Source organism: Phyllobates terribilis, unplaced genomic scaffold (genome assembly GCF_046119375.1).
Source record: "Phyllobates terribilis strain yellow unplaced genomic scaffold, ASM4611937v1 Scaffold_4__5_contigs__length_816908805, whole genome shotgun sequence".
Classification (NCBI taxonomy): Eukaryota; Metazoa; Chordata; class Amphibia; order Anura; family Dendrobatidae; genus Phyllobates; species Phyllobates terribilis.
This window is the reverse complement of record NW_027362764.1, coordinates 143,136,844-143,156,476: the sequence shown is the minus strand read 5'-3', so window position 1 is coordinate 143,156,476 and position 19,633 is coordinate 143,136,844. Positions and strand designations below refer to the sequence as shown.

Sequence of the window (19,633 nt, the reverse complement as noted above, 5' to 3'; positions counted from 1 at the left end):
CGTTACATATCGTCCTGGGTCAAAAAATGTAAAGGCGGATGCCTTATCTCGTAGTTTCCCTGGGGCCGGGAATACGGACGACCCGATTCCTATACTTCAGGAGGGGGTGGTGGTTTCGGCAGTATGCTCTGAGCTTGAGGAGGAGGTATTGGAGGCTCAGGGGGACGCCCCTGTTGGACCTCCGGGGAGACTGTTTGTTCCAGATCAGTTGCGACAAAAGGTGATCGAGGCACTCCATAACTCAGTTTTTGCAGGACACCCGGGGAGTAAAGCAACTGTGGATCTTCTCTCGCGTCGGTTTTGGTGGCCTAACTTACATAAGGAGGTGGTAACTTTTGTCGCGTCCTGTGGGGTTTGTGCGCGCTCTAAGACCTCACATACCCGTCCGTCTGGGGCCCTCTTACCTTTGAAGATCCCGGAGCGTTCTTGGACTCATCTGTCTATGGACTTTATTACGGACCTCCCTCCGTCTTCGGGTAAAACAGTCATACTCGTTGTAGTGGACAGGTTCAGCAAGATGGCACATTTTATCGCTCTTCCTGCTCTTCCTAATGCTAAAACTCTTGCGCAGGTGTTCATTGGGGAGATTGTGAGGCTTCACGGGGTACCCTCCGAGGTGGTGTCAGATCGGGGGTCTCAGTTTGTGTCCAAATTCTGGAAGGCGTTTTGTACACGGCGGGGGATGCATTTATCGTTCTCATCGGCTTTTCATCCTCAGACCAATGGTCAGACGGAACGTATGAACCAGAGCTTGGAGACATATCTCCGGTGTTTTGTGTCAGAGAACCAGGAGGACTGGGCTTCTTTCTTACCTCTGGCAGAGTTTGCTCTTAATAATAGGCGGAGCGAGTCCACTGGTAAGTCCCCGTTTTTTGGGGCATATGGTTTTCACCCCCAGTTTTGTACTTTCAGTAGGGGGGGCTCTTCGGGGGTTCCTGAGGAGGAACGATTTTCCTCATCACTCGCTTCAGTATGGAGAGGGGTGCTGAAGAATCTGAATACTATGGGGAACCGATACAAACGTATGGCTGATAGGAGGAGAGTGTCTGGTCTGGACCTAAGTGTGAACGATCGGGTATGGTTGTCTACCAGGAATATAAAACTTAAGGTTCCCTCCTGGAAACTGGGTCCCAGGTTCATCGGGCCGTACAGGATCAGTTCTATAATTAATCCGGTGGCATTCCGTCTTGACCTCCCCCCTACGTTTAAAATTCACAACGTGTTCCACAGATCGTTGCTTAAGAGGTATGTTGCGCCGGTGGTACCGTCACCTTTACCTCCCCCTCCAGTGGTGGTCAATGGTAACTTGGAGTTCCAGGTATCGAGGGTCATCGATTCACGCTTTAATCGCCGGTCCCTTCAGTACCTGGTTCATTGGAAGGGGTATGGTCCTGAGGAGAGGATGTGGGTTCCTGCGTCGGATATTAACGCAGACCGATTAGTTCGGGCCTTCCACACGACTCACCCGGATAAACCTGGCCCTGAGGGTCTGGAGGCCCCTCGTAGAAGGGGGGGTACTGTCACGGGTGTGTCGCCACGAAGATCGTCACGATTACACAGCCTGACTTCTCGCAGCTGAGTTTTTGGTGCTTTGTGTTTTTCGGCAGTGAGGGAGTTAACTCTCTCTCTCTCTGTGCTAGACGAGGTCCAGCCTCGCCCAGCTGCAATCAATGCTGCTGTAGTGGGACTCCTTCAAATGCCTGCCGGTCTGTTAGGGAAGTGTCGGTGAAAGCATTTCATGCAGACTAACAGAGCGGATCGTGGTATTTGGAGTTTCAGAGCTAAGTGCATTTGGAGTGTTTTTTCCCTTCCTCGCTTTATCATTTATCTCCTTTCCCGTTGGTGTTCCCTCTGTTGTAGTTGTGTAGTTTTTGTATGCAAGGTGGTTTTGGTTTTACCCTTGTACTGTCTCGTTCGTCTAAGTACTGAGTGTGGGCATATAATTACCTGTCCCCTTTTGTTGTGATCAGGGGTCCTTCTCAGTACTAGATTACTTAGGTGCAGGGATCCTCAGGAAGTAGGGGTTACGCTGGCGGCCTGGACCTCTGTACCTTTAACAGTACCTTCAGGTAGAGGGATTAGTCAGGGCCCCAGCTTAGGGTCAGCTTAGGCCCCCTACCTCCAGTACACAGAGACAGCGTGACAACAAGCCGTCCCACCAGCGACAAGGTGACCCTAAATTGGGACGGTACCTACACTGTCTATATTAGCCCCTTTGTTGAGCTGATTAGTATATATGTAGCTTACCACGGGCCTAGGTGGTCTGGAGTTGGGACCCGGTCCTATTTGTCTACCCTTTTATATGCATTACTTCAACTTTGATATACAGTAAGGTTTTTAATATAGACAGTGTAGGTACCGTCCCAATTTAGGGTCACCTTGTCGCTGGTGGGACGGCTTGTATACTTTTTTGATCAAAAATAGTTCACTAAGTACCCTATATCTAATATGCAACTTTGCTTTACATTTATATGTAATGATGGTAGGGTATGAGATATATTTTTTGTCTTTTGTAGGTTTTGCTTCTTTTTGCTAGTGTGAACATGCTCCTATTTCTTGCATGTGTACCATCTTAGACCTCAGTTCACATTGCTTGGTTTTTTGCTATCTGTAACATGCAACAGCACCAGACAGAACATGCAATGGACACTATTGTGCTGTTTAGTGTTCACAATCTCTGCCAGCCTAAATCCTGCTATCACCTCTGAATATATGCAGCTGGATTAGTCATTAGAAGGACTGTTAGTTCAGATAGATATGTATCTTGGTGTGGAATACCTATATCTAACTATTACATGGCCAATTCTGTCCCTCACACAGCAGCACCTCTCCCTACTCTGCCTGTCTGAAGGTTAGACTGTGATGAGCATACGATCACCAGGTCTTAAGTAGACCTGATAATGCTATGCGGCCAGCCGATCACTGTAATGCCACAACCAAGATGGCTACGGCATTACAGTGAGTGACAGGCAATCCCTGCATGTTCATTGGCACTCTAAAGAGCTCCAAACATGCAGGGCGGGGACCCGAGTTCCCGCCCGAGCATCCCGGAAATACTCGCAGAGCACTGAGCATCTCGAGCTGTGAAATGCACGGGCAAGTACCGAGTAGTGACGAGCATGCTCACTCATCAATACAGCAGAACTGTGTGTTGCTTGGAGACAACTTAAGAATCACCCTTTAATGTTCAGGTTTAGTGTTAACATTTGTCATTTGTATCTAGCATAAATATGATAATTATATTATTATTAAAATATGTATATTGTCATGTTTTCTGTTTACAGCTAATTGTGAACAATTCAAACCAATAGAAGAACAAATGACACTGTAAGTTGTGTATATTTACCTCCTAATGTCAGTTATAGAAGTGTATGTTCATCTTACTTTTGGACATTTTCTCCAATTCCTCAATTCAAACAGGGACGTACTTATCTTTTGTAAAAACAAATAATTGTTTAATTCCAACATGTCAGTACTTTCTTTCCTCTGACAGCAGTGGTCTAATTATATCGTATATGGAACCAAACCATATTAATCTAATGTGTGTGGTCAGCTGAAAGCTACGCAAAGGACTCTGTATATACAATATCAATTTTTGTGAAGAGGCACATTAAGCATATCGGCTCTCAATGATAGGCACATCACTTGAACAAGCTTTTTAGTAACATTGACCCCTTGCAGGGGTACTCCTCCCCTCCTGGCTCATATTCCTATCATGCTGATGATTTTCGGAGCCTTGGCTATTTCTGCCATCCCCATAAACAAATAATGGTAATGGTGCAGAGGTTGAGCTTGTGCACCTCTGCTCCATTGAAGATTGGGATCTTCCAAGCTTGGTTCCCAAGTCTCAGAACCTCATTTTTGGGATTACTGGAAGTCTCAGTGGATGGACCCCAGTGATCAAGAAGCTATACCCTTTCCTATATCAGCCATTCCCCAATATACAGTATATCATAGTAGGGGTCTCTGTAGAACATGTTATTTTCCATATTTTTACTACCCTATTGGTATACCGCCAATGGCGGCAGACCACGCCACTGCTATGGGGCCCATGAGCCGGGAGGGCCCCAAAGCTGCGGGGGAATGAGGAGGATAGGTGAGTATTGGAGGGAAGGGAGGTTGCAGCAGCGCAGGATTGGGACACACGCAGTAGCCGCTGCTGCGGCTACCACGTGTGCCCACTGCTAAAGGGACATGAATATTTCCTCTCCTCCACTTCCATGGACGTGCAGAAGAGGGAATATTCATTCTCTTTAGTAGCAGGCATGGAGGAGCGCTGAGCCACAGCTCCTGCTGACAGTGCCCTCTACTAAAGAGAATGCATATTCACTCTTCTCTACGCCAATGGTCCCGGCGTGGAGAGGAGTGAATATGCCAGCAACAGCAGCTCACCTCGGCATCTGAGAGCACGCACTGCTCAGATGTCGACATGAGCTGCTGGCTGACAGGACGCAGCAGCGCTGGAGTAGAGGTGAGGTGCAGTGATGGGGCCACACATACCAGGATTACTGGATGAGGGGACCACACATACCAGGATTGAGAGGTGAGGAGGCCACACATACCAGGATTGGGGGATGAGGAAGCCACACATACCAGGATTGGGGGATGAGGAGGCCACACACACCAGGATTGGGGGATGAGGGAGCCACACATACCATGATTGGGGTATGAGTGGGGCCATGCATACCAGGATTAGGAGATGAGGGGGGCGATGCATACCAGGATTGGGGGATGAGGAGGCCACACATACCAGGATTGGGGTATGAGGAGGCCACACATACCAGGATTAGGGGATGAGGAGGCCACACATACCAGGATTGGGGGATGAGGAGGCCACACATACCAGGATTGGGGGATGAGGAGGCCATGCATACCAGGATTGGGGATGAGGGATGCCATGCATACCAGGTTTGGGAGATGAGGGGGGCCACATACCAGGATTGGGGGATGAGGGGGCCACACATACCAGGATTGGAGGATGAGGGGGGCCATGCATACCAGGATTGGGGGATGAGGGGGGCCACATATACCTTGATTAGGGGATTAAGGGATCACGCATACCAGGATTGGGGGATGAGGAGGCCATACATACCAGGATTGGGGAATGAGGGGTTTCATGCATACTAGGATTGGGGGATGAGAGAGCCATGCATACCAGGATTGGGGATGAGGGGTGCCACACATATCAGGATTGGGGAATGAGGGGGGCCACACATATCAGGATTGGAGGATGAAAGGGCCATGCATACAAGGATTGGGGGATGAGGAGGCCATACATAGCAGAATTGGGGGATGATGGGGCCATGCATACCAGGATTGGAGATGAGGGATGCCACGCACATCAGTATAGAGGGATGAGGGGCGCCACATATATCAGGATTGGGGGATGAGAGAGCCACGCATACCAGGATTGGGGGATGAAGAGGCCATACATACCAGGATTGGGGGGTGAGGGGGCCATGCATACCAGGATTGGGAAAGAGGGGACCACGCATACCAGGATTGGAGGATGAGGAGGCCATGCATACCAGGATTGGAGATGAGGGATGCCATGCATACCAGGTTTGGGAGATGAGGGGGGCCACATATCAGGATTGTGGGATGAGGGGGCCACACATTCCAGGATTGGGGGATGAGAGGGGCCATGTATGCCAGGATTGGGGGATGAGGAGGCCATGCATTGCAGGATTAGGGAATGAGGGGGCCACGCATACCAGGATTGGAGGATGAGGAGGCCATGCATACCTGGATTGGGGGATGAGGGGTGCCATACGTACCAGGATTTGGGGATGAGGGGTGCCATACATACCAGGATGGGGAAAGTTACCAGTATCTGCTGCATTTTCCACTCTAGGCTTATACTCGAGTCAATACGTTTTCCCAGTTTTTTGTGGTAAAATTAGGGGCCTTGGCTTATACTTAGGTTGGCTTATTTAAAACATACGGTATTTTAAAATCAGTGAGTACGTGGTGCCCATAATTCAGCAGGACTGTGGGGTGCATTATACTATATGGGGGCTGCATTTTACCCTATGATGTGTGTAACATACTGTATGGAGGACTATGGGGAGTGCATTATATTCTATAGAGGTCCATGGGAAGTTCATTATACTATATGGAGGATTATGGGGGGCGCATTATACTATATAGAGAATTTTGGGGGGCGCATTATACTTTATGGAAGGCTATGTGGGGCCATTATAATATTTTGAGGGCTATGTGGGGGGCCATTATACTGTTTGAAAGCAATTATACAGTGTGGAGGTTTGTGTGGGGTCCATCATACTGTTTGGAGGGCTGTGTGGTGGCCATTATTCTGTTTGGAGGGCTAGTGCGGGCCATTATAGTGTATGTAAGCACATTATACTGTATGGAGGGCTGCGTGGGAGTCACAGTTGGGGGATCATACTGTGTTAGGGTCACCATACTTTGCCTTGGGAGTTGAAGTGGCGTACAATAGGGTCATTATACTGTGCATGTGGAGGCTAATGTGGAGTAATGCACCATGGGGGTAAGATACTGTGCTTGGGGGGCACTTTTATTGGCATCATACTTTATGGGGGCAATGAAGGAAGGATCTAGGACTTCAGCTGGAGGAAACTTACTAATTAAAGCCTGAAAAGTTGTAAGATCTGCTCTTCTGTGACACAGACAAATATTTATTTTTTGTGGGGGGGCCCAATTTGAGCTTCTGCTATGGGACCCCATGATTTCTATGTACGCCCCTGCTCTTTAATAATCACTTTCCAGTGGGATGGCATCTGGGCAGTTAGTATTCATGCAGCTATAATGTAACTACAGAAAGCCACACTCATCTGATCAAGACCAGCTTTCCACTACAGCTCAACCTTTACCAATTCTCTCCACATGCTGCTCTTCAGACCACCTCCATCTTTGCAGGCACTGATCATTTCAGGTCTCAGCCTGCAGCTCCTGGTCTGCGGTGCCTCTGCTCCTGACCTGCACCCCCTGCCGTGAGGTTTGCAGTGCACCCAGTCACTTGCCTGAACTGCTGCATGGCACTTTACTGGCCCCTATTTGACACTCTTCCTTCTCAGCATCTACAACCTACCACTCTCAACCCCTCTCTAAAGGCCAATTCATCGTTCTTCAGCACGTGGCATCAGGTGGTGCCCAGAGGATGGAGATTTGTGACTGATAATGTTCAATTGTCATCTTTTTCTTGTAAATACTTTTATGTCCAAAAATGACAAAAGTATTTTAGGAGTGATACCTTTATTGGCTAACCAGAAAAAAATATATATGCAAGCTTTCATAGCACAGTGGCTCCTTCTTCAGGCATAATTACAAATGATTTCATAAGATACAAGGCACAACATTTAAGAGATGTTATTGTACGACATTTATTCATGAGGTGGAGGGGGTGACTCGTCCTACTGATAAGTCAAGGAGATCAAATTAAATTTTTTTTGTTGCAAGTGGAGATGCCATGGGAATGTTTAATTATCTGGAGGTGTGAATTGTGTCCATATAGTGAATCATAAATCCAGGTGTTAGGTTTAGTCCTGTTGATAAGGAACTGAATAGCCTTATCAATTTGAATTCACAGACCTTTCTCTCCCTTCTGTCCTTGAGGTGACCTTTCAGTATTAAGACTTTTAGATCTGACATACAGTGTCTTGGACCAGAGAAATGTTTTCCACAGGTGTGTCCAGTTCATTCTTAATTGTATGTCTGTGTAAATTCATTCTGGTTTGCAGTTTTTGCATCGTTTTTGCATAGTTTCCCCAATATAAACTCCCTCCAGGCATCTTGTACATTGTATCATGTACACCACATTTGAGGATGTACATGAAAAGACATCCATGACTCCGGAAGAAAGCAGGTCTCGATGTAGTTGAAGGTAAGCCCAATTTACACAATCATTTTAATACATCCTCTGTTGTGAACCTCTCACAATATGAGCCAAGCACAGAGGAAATTAATGTTTTATTAAAGGGACTAACATTCTTTCCTACAAAACAACTTGGTACTGCTCAGTTTTGTAGTGATATCGAGGAATTCTGGCTTAAATAATTATTTTACAACCATGCAGATATCACATCACAAGACAATGTGAACAACACATCAAAAAAGAAAAAGAGGACAGACTGGACCCCACAACCTAGGCACAACCAAACTCTGGATCACTACATAGACTGGTTCTGCAAAAAGTTAAATCTGACATTTTGGACAGACACCACAAAGTGCCACAAAATATCAGCATGTAGGAAAGAAAAGCCACACAATCTTTAAAAGCTAACAACAATATCATCAAGCCAGCAGACAAAGGATTAGCTGTAGTCATTATGAACATGTCAGATTACATCCAGGAAGCACACAGACAACTCTTGGATATAAAATGCTACACTCCACTTCAGGAAGATCCCACCAAAAAATACACAGAGGAACTAACACATAACATCAATGGGTTTGATTCTACTTCATCCTCACTACTGGAACTCATACCAGACTATCCCCAAACAGGTACCTTCTACATAAAATACATAAAGAAGGTAATCCTGGGAGGCCAATCATTTCTGGTATTGGGACACAAATGAAAAATATCTCAGGTTGGGTGGAGAACATTCTGAAACCCTTGATGAGATGCACACCCAGCTATATCCAGGACACCACGGATATTCTCTGCAAATTGTCAGCCCTGGGCCCACTTCCGGAAGACACAATACTAGCCACCATGGATGTAGAGTCTCTCTACTCCAACATTCCTCATGAGGATGGGATTGCAGCATGCAAACATTTCCTGCAAAAAACAATCTAGCCACAGAACCAACTCTGAAATTCATCAGGTTTGTGCTCCATCACAATTATTTCTCCTTTGGGAATAGTTTATATCAACAATGTATGGGCAGCGCCATGGGAAGTAAAATGTCCCCACGATATACTAACCTATTTATCGCTAAACTAGAGGATGAGTTTTTGTCACCTTGCTCTATTAAACCTCTAGCATACTTCCGCTACATTGATGATCTGCTAATAATCTGGACAGTCTCAAAAAATGATCTTTTGACCTTCCATGATAACTTCAACAGGTTCCACCAACCATCAACCTCACCCTCAACTTCTCAAAATCCCAAATACATTTTCTGGACACGATTATATACATCAAAGACAACACCATACAAACATCAATTTACCATAAGCCCACTTGACAATTTTCCATAAGCCTGGCATATCTTAGATGGAACAGCTTTCATCCAAGACACACAAAAAAATCCATTATCTACAGTCAAGCTCTGAGGTACATTCAAATCTGTTCAGACTGTAAGGACAGAAAATTGCAGCTGCTATCAATGAGGAATACATTCCTACAACAAGGATACCATCCACTGGTAATAGATGAACAGATCCACAGAGCCACAAGAATCCCAAGAAGTAGCCTCCTGAATTACAGACAAAGGGAGGACAACAACAGGGTACCTCTTGCAGTCACATACAACCCCCACACAAACATCTTGAGGAAAATTGGTGCTGATCTCCAACCCATATTCCACAGAGACCACAAACTGAAAGAAATATTCCCAGAACTACCACTTCTCTCCTACAAACAGCCTCCTAACTTAAGGAATCTCCTTGTCAGAAGTGTCCTCTCATCATCATCAGTGACAGGTACATTCCCATGTAAAAACAAAAAATGCAAAACTTGTACCATCAAATACAGTCCCTATACCAAACACAAATCAGGACTACAAAATCATGGATGTCTTTTCATGTACATCCTCAAATGTGGTGTACATGATACAATGTACAAGGTGTCCGGAGGGAGTCTATATTGGGGAAACTATGAAAAACTGCAAACCAGAATGAATGTACACAGACATACAATTAAGAATGAACTGGACACGCCTGTGGAAAACATTTCTCTGGTCCAAGACACTGTACAGTATGTCAGATCTAAAAGTCTTAATACTGAAAGGTCACCTCAAGGACAGCAGGGAGAGAAAAATCTGGGAATTCAAATTGATAAGGCTATGCAATTTGTTATCAACAGGACTCAACCTAACACCTGGATTTATGACTCACTACATAGACACAATCCACACCTCCAGATAATTAAACATTCCCACAGCATCTCCACTTGCAACAAAAAAAAACTAATTTGATCTCCTTGACTTATCAGTAGGAGGCATCACCCCCTCCACCTCATGAACAAATGTCATACTGTAACATCTCTTAAATGTTGTGCCTTAAGTCTTATGAAATCATTTGTAATATTGCCTGAAGAAGGAGCCTCTGTGCTCTGAAAGCTTGCATATATATTTTTTTCTGGTTAGTCAATAAAGGTATCACCCCTAGAATACTTTTGTTATTTTATTTTACATTGATTTTTCTGGATAACACGGTACCACAATATAACTTTGAATTGAACATCATCTTCTTTTTCTTGAAAGTATCACATTCTATTTGTTCTTTTCTATATCGGGGGTTTCATTGCACATTCCACAGTTGCTACTCCATTATGATTTCTGGATTGTGTTCATTGTCCGTGCAAAAAAAGTTCAGCTGGAAATAGAATTTGAAGCTAATACACTGTATTAAAAAAGGATGAACAGCTATTTTGGAATCTCAATAATGGCTACTTGATGCAGAAAATATAGACTTCATCATAGTCCTACTCTTTGCTGTAGACTTTTTTCTCATGCTAATAAGTAGATGCCGCCATGCTGATATTTTAGTGCCAGCCTGCTAATAAGATCCACAGAAAATTTATGATACTTTTGTGCCTATCACAAAATAGCAATACAATTAAAATAGCCTCATAACAGTTACTACATAAATGCCCCTATAATACAACATATTTTTCTACTTCTTCACCGCTTCCATGTTCCTATCTGTTTCTGTGCTATTTTATAGAGTTACAAGTTAATAGTTGAAATTTCTGCCTGTCAGAATTAATTAAGGATTGTCCTTAGAATTGCCATCGGGCTATTAGCTTACATACAATTTCTCAAAAAATGGTTCATTTAATTCATGTGTTTTACATTTACTGCTTATACAGCCTATAACAATCATCATTTTCAGTATAAAGTACCTGCTAATATATTTCTATCACTATTCTGAACCATATTGGAAAAATTCACCTAAACTGTTTTGTACTTAATGAAAATGCTTCAAATTTATAAATATTTAAGAATTTGGGTGCATTTTGGCTTTGCTGAAAGGGGTTGTTCAGTCTTAATATATTGATGACCTATCCGATGGATAGGTAGGGACAGATTGGTGGGGTCTGACACTTGGCATCCCCACCGATCAGCTGTTATTTGCTCTGCTAGTTGAAAATACTTTGAGTGGAGTTGCAAGGTACAGCTCCATTTAATTTGTATGTCATCAATATGCTGTGACCAGACAACTTTTTTAAGAAAAACTATAATTATGCTTCCTATTAGCAGGCGTACATTTGTGATACAATTTGCACCAATTTCATCTGGAAATAATAACTATGTTAGATCAATGGTGACATACTTTCTACTGCTTAATTCCTATTAATTTTCATGCCTCTGTGAAAAATTTTGCAAATATAGGACGTATGTCAAACTGTGCAACTCTTCTTACAGAAGAAAAGTACCACAAAGACAATAAAAAAATCTTTTCTTCTATACAAAGTTTTTCTGGCCTTGCATGTTGGCTAAGTTATTCAGAAACTACAATGAAAGGAATGACAGCCATGGTGTACCTTTTTTTTTTTCCAAATTAAATGTGGGCAATTAATGACAATTTGGAACAGTCTCACTAAAAGAAAAAATTTCTATGGGATTGAGAAGTCAGAAGTTACATGTCAGGGGTGTGTGTCGTAGTTTCTGAGTAATATTTATTTGCAATTACTTTTCTCTATAGATTCTCCTTGTACTATGCTGGTATCGGAGCTGCGGTTATAATTTGTGGATATGTACAAGTTTCATTTTGGGTTCTAGCGGCTGCAAGACAGACACGAAGAATGCGACAAACATTCTTCCATTCCGTATTATCCAAAGACATGAGTTGGTTCGATGTTACCAAATCTGGAGAACTCAACAGTCATCTCACCGAGTAAGAGTAACAGAGATACTTTTAATGTTGAAATTTCTCTTGCCATAGTTAATATCTTTTTTGTTAATCTCTAGGGACATCAATAAAATTAATGATGGGATTGGAGACAAGGTTGGCCATCTTTTGCAAAATTCTGCAACGTGTATAGCTGGATTAGTAATCGCATTGGTAAAAGGGTGGCAGCTTACATTAGTATATATGTCTACAAGTCCACTAATGTCAATATCGTCAGCAATATTTTCAAAGGTAACTACTATATTTTTACCGTAAGGGCTCGTGCACACGACCATAGTATCAGACGAGTGCTATAAGTCATTTTCTGAGTAGTTCAAGGAAAAATATTGCAATATGCTAGGTTTGTCTCTGATATTTGGCCATTCAAGTCTATGGGTCAGTGGAAAACATTGGACCACTCTAGGATTCCAAGTGTAGTCCGATTTTCACGGACAGTCTGAAAGGAGAAGGTAGAAAAATCTTTTTTTCTGCACCTCTGAGAAATTTGGATCACTCTCTGATCACCCTCTTAACAAACTCTGATCAGAATCTGATCATAGTCTGATTAGCATAGCCATCATGTAACCCTAGCCTAATGGTCGATAATACATACTCAATAACACATTTAACAGTCATTTGCCACTTATAAGCTGGCTCAACTCTTTACTTTCCCTAAACATGAAAATTTATGACGTGCGACCGCTTCTTCACTCAAACTTCACCTGGATCCGGTAGTTTTCCAAGCGATTAGGGATAAGGTGGACCCTGACCTACCAGACATTTATGTCATATCCTGTGGAATGACGTGAAGACTTTAGTGAGCAAAACTCTATAAATATGAAACCAAATTGTTAATTTTAACCATGCTCCTTTTAATTTTTTTTTCTACAGATTTTTTTTTACAGATCTTTTAAAAATAGTTTTATTTGTTGTTGCTACATTAACTTAAATAATGTTATCCTGTGAAGCTATAAAAATGATGTTTCACTTTGTAATTAGATGTTGGTGTCTCTGACAAGCAAGGAGCTCTCAGTTTATGCCAAAGCCGGAGCAGTGGCTGAAGAGGTCCTCTCCTCAATAAGGACAGTGGTGGCATTCGGAGGACAAGAAAAAGAAATAAAAAGGTGTTTTCGTTAGTGTTAGTAGAGACATGAAGCTAATATATGTTGAACTTCATATGTCATTGTTTTCATTTTTAGATACACAAATAATTTGGAAGAGGCCAAAAAACTTGGCATCAAGAAAGCCATTGCATCCCAGCTTGCCCTTGGCTTTATGTGTCTAATAAATTATGCCTCATATGGGCTAGGATTTTGGTATGGTACAATTCTTATTTTGGGAGATCAGGGATATACAGTTGGAGATGCCCTTGTGGTAAGTGTTTTTAGAAAATATACAATATATAAAGAAACAAAATTGAATTAAATATTATTAAAAAACAAAAATGTTAAAAAATCCAGAGATTTTGAAATATTTTTAAACAGACACTAAATAAAATAAAATACTCTGCATGTATTTTGTATATAGCTATAATTCTAATGACATGCATTATATATTACACTTAAATATATATAAAAAACTTATTTTAGGATAGAAACTGATGGCACTAAGGCAAGAAACAAAAGATCATAACGTTTAAAAGTAACCTTTCACGTGGAAAATGCTATTAAGCTGCAGATATGGGATTAATCTGCAGGTTAAAAGTGTTCCGAACTTGCTCGGCACCAGCACTTAGAACCCCACTGTCGGGAGGAATCAAAATTTATTCTTCTTGGCAGTTTTTGTGGTTCAGTCACAGTGGTGGTGCTGGCGTGGGTTCAGTCACTGCTGCATTCAGAGAGCAGCGGCTATAACCGCGCCACCGGCATTGACTGACAACCTGCACTAATGTTGAGCTGCTGTCAGTCAGTGCGGAGGGTACAGAAACAGCAGCCGCTCTCTGAATACAGACAAGTGACTGAACCTGCCCCAGCGCCACCCCTATGACTCCCAGAGCTGCTGGGAGGAATAAAGTTAATTTCCTTCTGGCAGCAGGGCTCCCAGTGCGGGCACCGGCAGGTTCAGAATTCTTTAAGCCTGCAGATTAACCCCATATCTGCAGGTTAATAGAGTTTTTTCACGTGAAAGGTTCCCTTTAATCTTTAAAAAAAAGAAAAATCTGTCATTGTATACAAATCTCAAAATACTAAGGAAAGAACTTTAAAGTAACTACAAAAATATAGCTACAGTGCAAGCTGGGGGGTATATGTCATGCTGTTCTTGACAATGGCCGTTTCGCGCTGACACACGCTTCAACAGATCAAACAGGTCAAAAATACCTATTTGACCTGTTGAAGCTTGTGTCAGCTTCATTATACATTATACTTACCTTCTGATGGCCCCCGGTGTCTTTGTCTTGGCTTACCGGCAGATCGCGGTGGACTCAAGGACCTGCCATGATGTTATTTAGTCATGTGATGGGTCGGCGACCGCTGACATCGGCAGGTGCTTTAGTCTACCGTGAGCTGCCGGCAAGCCGAGACGCATCGGATAAAGACTACCGGGGCCATCAGAAGGTAAGTATAATATTTATTTTTTATTTTTTACCATTCTTTCGGTCACACTATATAAATCCATGCCGGTTGCATGGATTTATATATTGTGACCAAGTTGTCAAGCACCTTCCAAGTGATGCTAAAATCGCTTGGAAAGCGCTTGACAACCCGCATGTGGAAATGCATATGAACAACGCTTCATTTCCACTTGTCCCTGGCAGGAAAAATGCATGTACAATCCGCATGTGTTTTTTCTGCCAGGGAGATGCAGAAACGCTCAGGAAAATATCCGGAGCATTTCCGCATCGTGGGCACATAGCCTTAGGTATATATATTCCACAGCAAGATATATATCCATTTGAACTAATAATCCTTCTGACGACTAATCCAGCTGCATATATTACTGGTGATAGCAGGAGTTAGGCAGGGATTGGTTTGTGGATAGTGTATAGAGCATGTTCTGTCTGCTGCTGTTACAGATATCCATAGCCCTATAAATCAGGGCTTTTTTTTTGCTCTTAATCCTGATTATTTGCTTAAAAAGCAATACAGTACTCCATTTTACTGCTCCATTTGCTTGTTAGCAGAATACAGCCAGATTTTTTTTAATTTAATTTGCATTGCTTTATTGTGGAAGCAAAGAAACTTTTCCATCATCAGACGTGATCCCATATTACTACTGTAATAATACAGACATTTTGTGGAGCGTGCCAAATATTACACTTCATTTAAAGTCAGTCAGCTGTGTTTTATTGAACCTAAGCACACTTGATCGCTGACCAATACCACATCTATAAGGCCACTTCCTAAAACTGTGGTCATCAGACATGATCCCATATTACTGCTGTAATAATCGTGACATATTATGGAGGTTGTCAAATATTATACTTCATTTAAAGTGTGTCAGTTGTGTGTTGTTCCAAACTATTCAAACTTGGTCACTGACAAATACCATATGACAAGGCAAGTGCCTAAAACCGTGGTCATCAGACGTGATCCCATATTACTGCCGTAATATTCGTGACATTTTGTGGAGCGTGCCAAATATGACACTTCAGTTAAAGTCTGTCAGTTGTGTGTTGGTCAACCTATTCACACTTGGTCGCTGACCAATTTCATACTAATAGGCCACTGCCTAAAACCATGATCATCAAAATTCATCCCATATTACTGAGGTAATAATCTTGAAGTTTTTGGCAGCATGTCAAATATTATACTCCATTTAAAGTATGGCAGCTGTGTGTTGTTGAACCAATTCATGCCTGTTCGCTGACAAATACGAAGTGTACTACAAGACCAGTAGCTAAAATTGTGGTCATCAGACGTATTAGATATCATATTACTGTCAAATATTATACTCCATTTAAAGTATGGCAGGTGTGTGTTGTTGAACCTATTCACAGTTGGTCACTGACCAATAGCATATTACAAAGTCAATGCCTAAAACCGAGGTCATCATACCTGATTCCATATTATTGTGGTAATAATCCTGAAATTTTTGGTAGCGTGTCAAATATTATACTCCATTTAAAGTCTGCAGCTGTATGTTGTTGAACCTATTCACACCTGGTTGCTGACCAATACTAAGTGTACAACAAGGCCAGTGGCTAAAACCGTGGTCGTCAGATGTATCAGATATTACTGCGCTAATAATACTGAAATTGTTAGGGAACGTGTCAAATATTATACTCCATTTAAAGTATGCCAGTTGTGTGTTCAAACCTATTCAAGGTTGGTCATTAACCAATACCATATCTGGGAACAATATTGTCAGAGTATTACACCACTTTTACGGACTGAAATAAAACATTCAAAAACAAAGGTAAAATGGATTTTCCTGGAAGAAATGTTAAGAAAAATTCTTTGCATGATCATGACTTGTATATAAGGCAAAATAACTAAAAAAAACCTATAAAAACACAGCAGGATCTTTAGTATAAAAAACAGACTCTCCAATGTAACCTCTTAATCCTTGCAAGATTCAACACAATGTTCACAAGGTAGAAAACAGCGATGGTCGGTCAGCTAGACAGGGAGCAAACTCCTTCATGATGATAGAGGTGAGCATCTCCTTAGCTTGCTGGTACTTTTCTGTGAGAATGAGCTTGTCTCCAACCAGTCTGGAATATCCAGTGAATGGCATGCCATGGTTTGGTATTAGCACCCAGTACCAGAAGCAAAGCCACGCACAATTTCCATATCTCAGGAATTTTATTTGGTAGATTGGCTGCCCAAACATTAGTTTCTAACAAAGGAGCTGAAGACACTGAGTGGCAGTAAGTGCAAGTTTCTCCAGCATGACCTGTTTGTTATTGTTAGATATCAGAGGGAGAATGTAACTGGGCTTTGCCAAGGTGTCATATTGCATCTTAAGTCTTATAGACCCTGCACTTGTGGCCTTACATTCTACAGGATGGTGGGGAAGGAGACAGTAGGTTTTGGAGTTGCATTAGCTCCGGTGGTGTTGAGGTGGCAGCAAGGCAATGGCAGGCTGTAGGGTGCTTTGAAGAGATGGGTTTTCAGGTTCTGTCTGAAGGATCCGAATATGGTGGCTAATCGGACGTGTTGAGGCACAGAATTCCAGAGGATGGGGGATATTTGGTAGAAGTCTTGAAGGCGATTGGGTGAGGAACAAATAAATGTGGAGGAGAGAAGAAGATCTTGGGAGGACTGGAGATTACGTAAGGGAATATATTTGAAGATTATTTCAGAGATGTACAGAGAAGAAAGGTTATGTGTAGCATCAGTGTCTCTGCCCCCTACCAGGCAGAGACGCCGTCCCCCCTACCACCGCGGTCCTGCTCCGGTGTCTTCCGGCCTCCCTGCTGCTGCTGCTGGTGCACGCAGCTTCCCTGGCACTGTGCTTAGGGCACACGTGCGCGCTCCCTCCCTCTTGAAGGGGCCGCATGCGCTGTCCTAAAAAGTCCCCGACCAATGGCCGGAGGACTTTCTCTATAAAAGGCACCTCCTCCAATATGGAGGTGCCCGTGCAAGGTTGTTGTTCTGTTATACTGACTTTGCTTCAGCCCTCAGGTCCTCTGCAAGTCACTCCTGTCCGTCAGTCTGTTCTTCAGTCCAGTCCGCCAGTCTGACTACTTTCCAGCCCGACAGTCTGCCTACAGTCCAGTCCAACAGTCTGTCTATGGGCTCTGCCCGCCTGCTTACCTGGAAGCACCTGCCTGTTACCTGCCGTGCCCGCCAGCCTGCTTACCTGGAAGCACCCACCTGTCATCTGCCGTGCCCGCTTGCCTGCTTACCTGGAAGCAGCCTGTTACCTATTGTGCCCGCCAGCTTGCCTACCCGGAGCACCTGTCTGGCTCAGCCGAATCAGCCTGCCTGTCTATGACTCGCCCCCTGGGCCTAGTGTGGACGTGTGTGGGATACCCGGAGCCGGGTCTCTGGGGGTTGTAGTATCCGTGGCGGTGACCCGGTCCCGTGGCTCAGGGTGGTCAGGCCAATGGCGGTATTTTGTGGGGGGTTTTAGGTTAATTGTCCGACTACGCCACCCGTGGATTGCGGTCAGTGCGGACCGCCGCTGCAAGGCAGACCGCTGGGGCTGATGGTGTATGCAGCTGAGGTAGTGTGACTCCCCACGGGAAGAGTGCAGCCCCAGGGCAGTGTAGTTGATGGTGAGGGTGATAGTGCACAGGAGTCCCAGCACTAGTAGTGCTGGTGCGGTGATGAAGCAGGAACGACTCAGAGTCTTTGCAGAGCAGTTCAGGGTCTTTACTGGTGATATTAAGGCTGACCCTCCCGGGAGTACTGGCTAGCATAAGGGGCCTGGTCAGTCTGCGAGCAAACAGGAGTTCCCCTGGCCAGGTGGAGTTGTAGGCCTCCCCGTCTATCTGCACTCTTCCTGGCTACCTTGCTGTAAGTGGGTAGTAGTAGCCAACGTCCCTGAGTATACCGTGTGGTGCTCACCCGTATGGCTGGTGACTTGGGGCCTTCTGTTAGCCTCCGCTCCTCAATGGCGGTGCTGGTCCCTTCCTTGTGACTCCAGGCTTCTATGGCCAGAGGACCTGGAATCCCCTGCCGGCTGGTTTCTGCTGCTGGATGAATATACGTCCCCACAGCCTCGGACTCGTTGTCCGGTAGTAGTCTCTTCTGCCAGGGCGAGCTATATCTCTGCTTAGCTTGCAGCCCCTTGTCTTCTGCTCCTACAGAGCTCCTTGCTGACACTTTTCCTGTGTCTGGAACTGTCTCCAGGCTCTGACTCAGACTAATCCCGCCCCAGACCCAGTTTATAAGGGCAGATTCCTCCCCTCCCAGGTCTGGGCAGGAGATGTTGCATGCTTAAGGGCTCCTGACCAGAGAAACCTCCCACTTGCTCTCAGATGTAATATTTCTATTACTGTGGCAACCAGACCCCTGGGGTGCCACATTCCCCGCTAGTGAATTTTAGTACTCTGGGACTAAGCACATTTTTAAGAAAACACAAATACAGGGTATAGAAAATAATACAACAACATATACACAAGAAGCTTTAGTCTTTAGAGGTCACGGCGTGTCCGTAACCGTGTGTCCATGTCACCCAACAAGGTGAAGTCTTGGCACAGAGTAGGGGGACCTGTCCAAAGCAAACCCCAAACCTTGGCCGTGGGCGTGGCTGCAAGGCTGATTCTAGCTACTTTGGGCCACAAGGGGGCCACGCCAGACAGGTTTTCTCTTCCGCGGCCATCTTCGCAAAAGGCACCAAGGTGCAACTATCTACATGTAGTTGCGGTTATTCAGCGTCCATAACCTGTCAGTCCAAATAAACCTGAAGGGTAACTAGAGAAACATAATTAGTAACCAGGTAACAAAAACATAAACTATTTTCAACATTTGCAAGTTACAGATGACATTTTAGATTCTCCAGCGAGCGGGCATCTGTCCTCTAGTACTCCTGGTGGACCAACATAATCCACTATCTGGTTCTGCACTACAGGGTGTAGAAGGTGTTGTGGATAGGCCTGGCAGCTTTCTGCGTACTCTTTGGCTTACTAGGGGCACGGCAGACTTACTACTAGCAGAGGGTTGATTCTCCTGGACTGCTGGTATGGATTCTTCTGCCTCCT

At 44.0% G+C, this 19,633-nt stretch overlaps 1 protein-coding gene across 10 annotated transcripts in view; it reads left to right on the top strand.

Moving 5' to 3' along the window:
- Positions 1–19,633, top strand: part of LOC141265127 (ATP-binding cassette sub-family B member 5-like) — a 1,418,963-nt gene that overhangs the window by 1,085,331 nt on the left and 313,999 nt on the right. For 9 of the 10 annotated variants that reach the window (XR_012320051.1, XR_012320052.1, XR_012320053.1 and 6 more), the window contains exons 5-9: positions 3,285–3,327; positions 11,857–12,048; positions 12,123–12,294; positions 13,042–13,166; positions 13,242–13,416. The exons of the other annotated variant lie outside the window; for it this stretch is intronic. Coding sequence is in view for 6 of the 9 variants with exons in the window: in XM_073677808.1 (XP_073533909.1) it covers positions 3,285–3,327; positions 11,857–12,048; positions 12,123–12,294; positions 13,042–13,166; positions 13,242–13,416 (707 nt within the window). In the remaining 3 variants the exon portion in view is untranslated. The remainder of the gene's footprint in view (positions 1–3,284; positions 3,328–11,856; positions 12,049–12,122; positions 12,295–13,041; positions 13,167–13,241; positions 13,417–19,633) is intronic. 10 annotated transcript variants of the gene reach the window in all.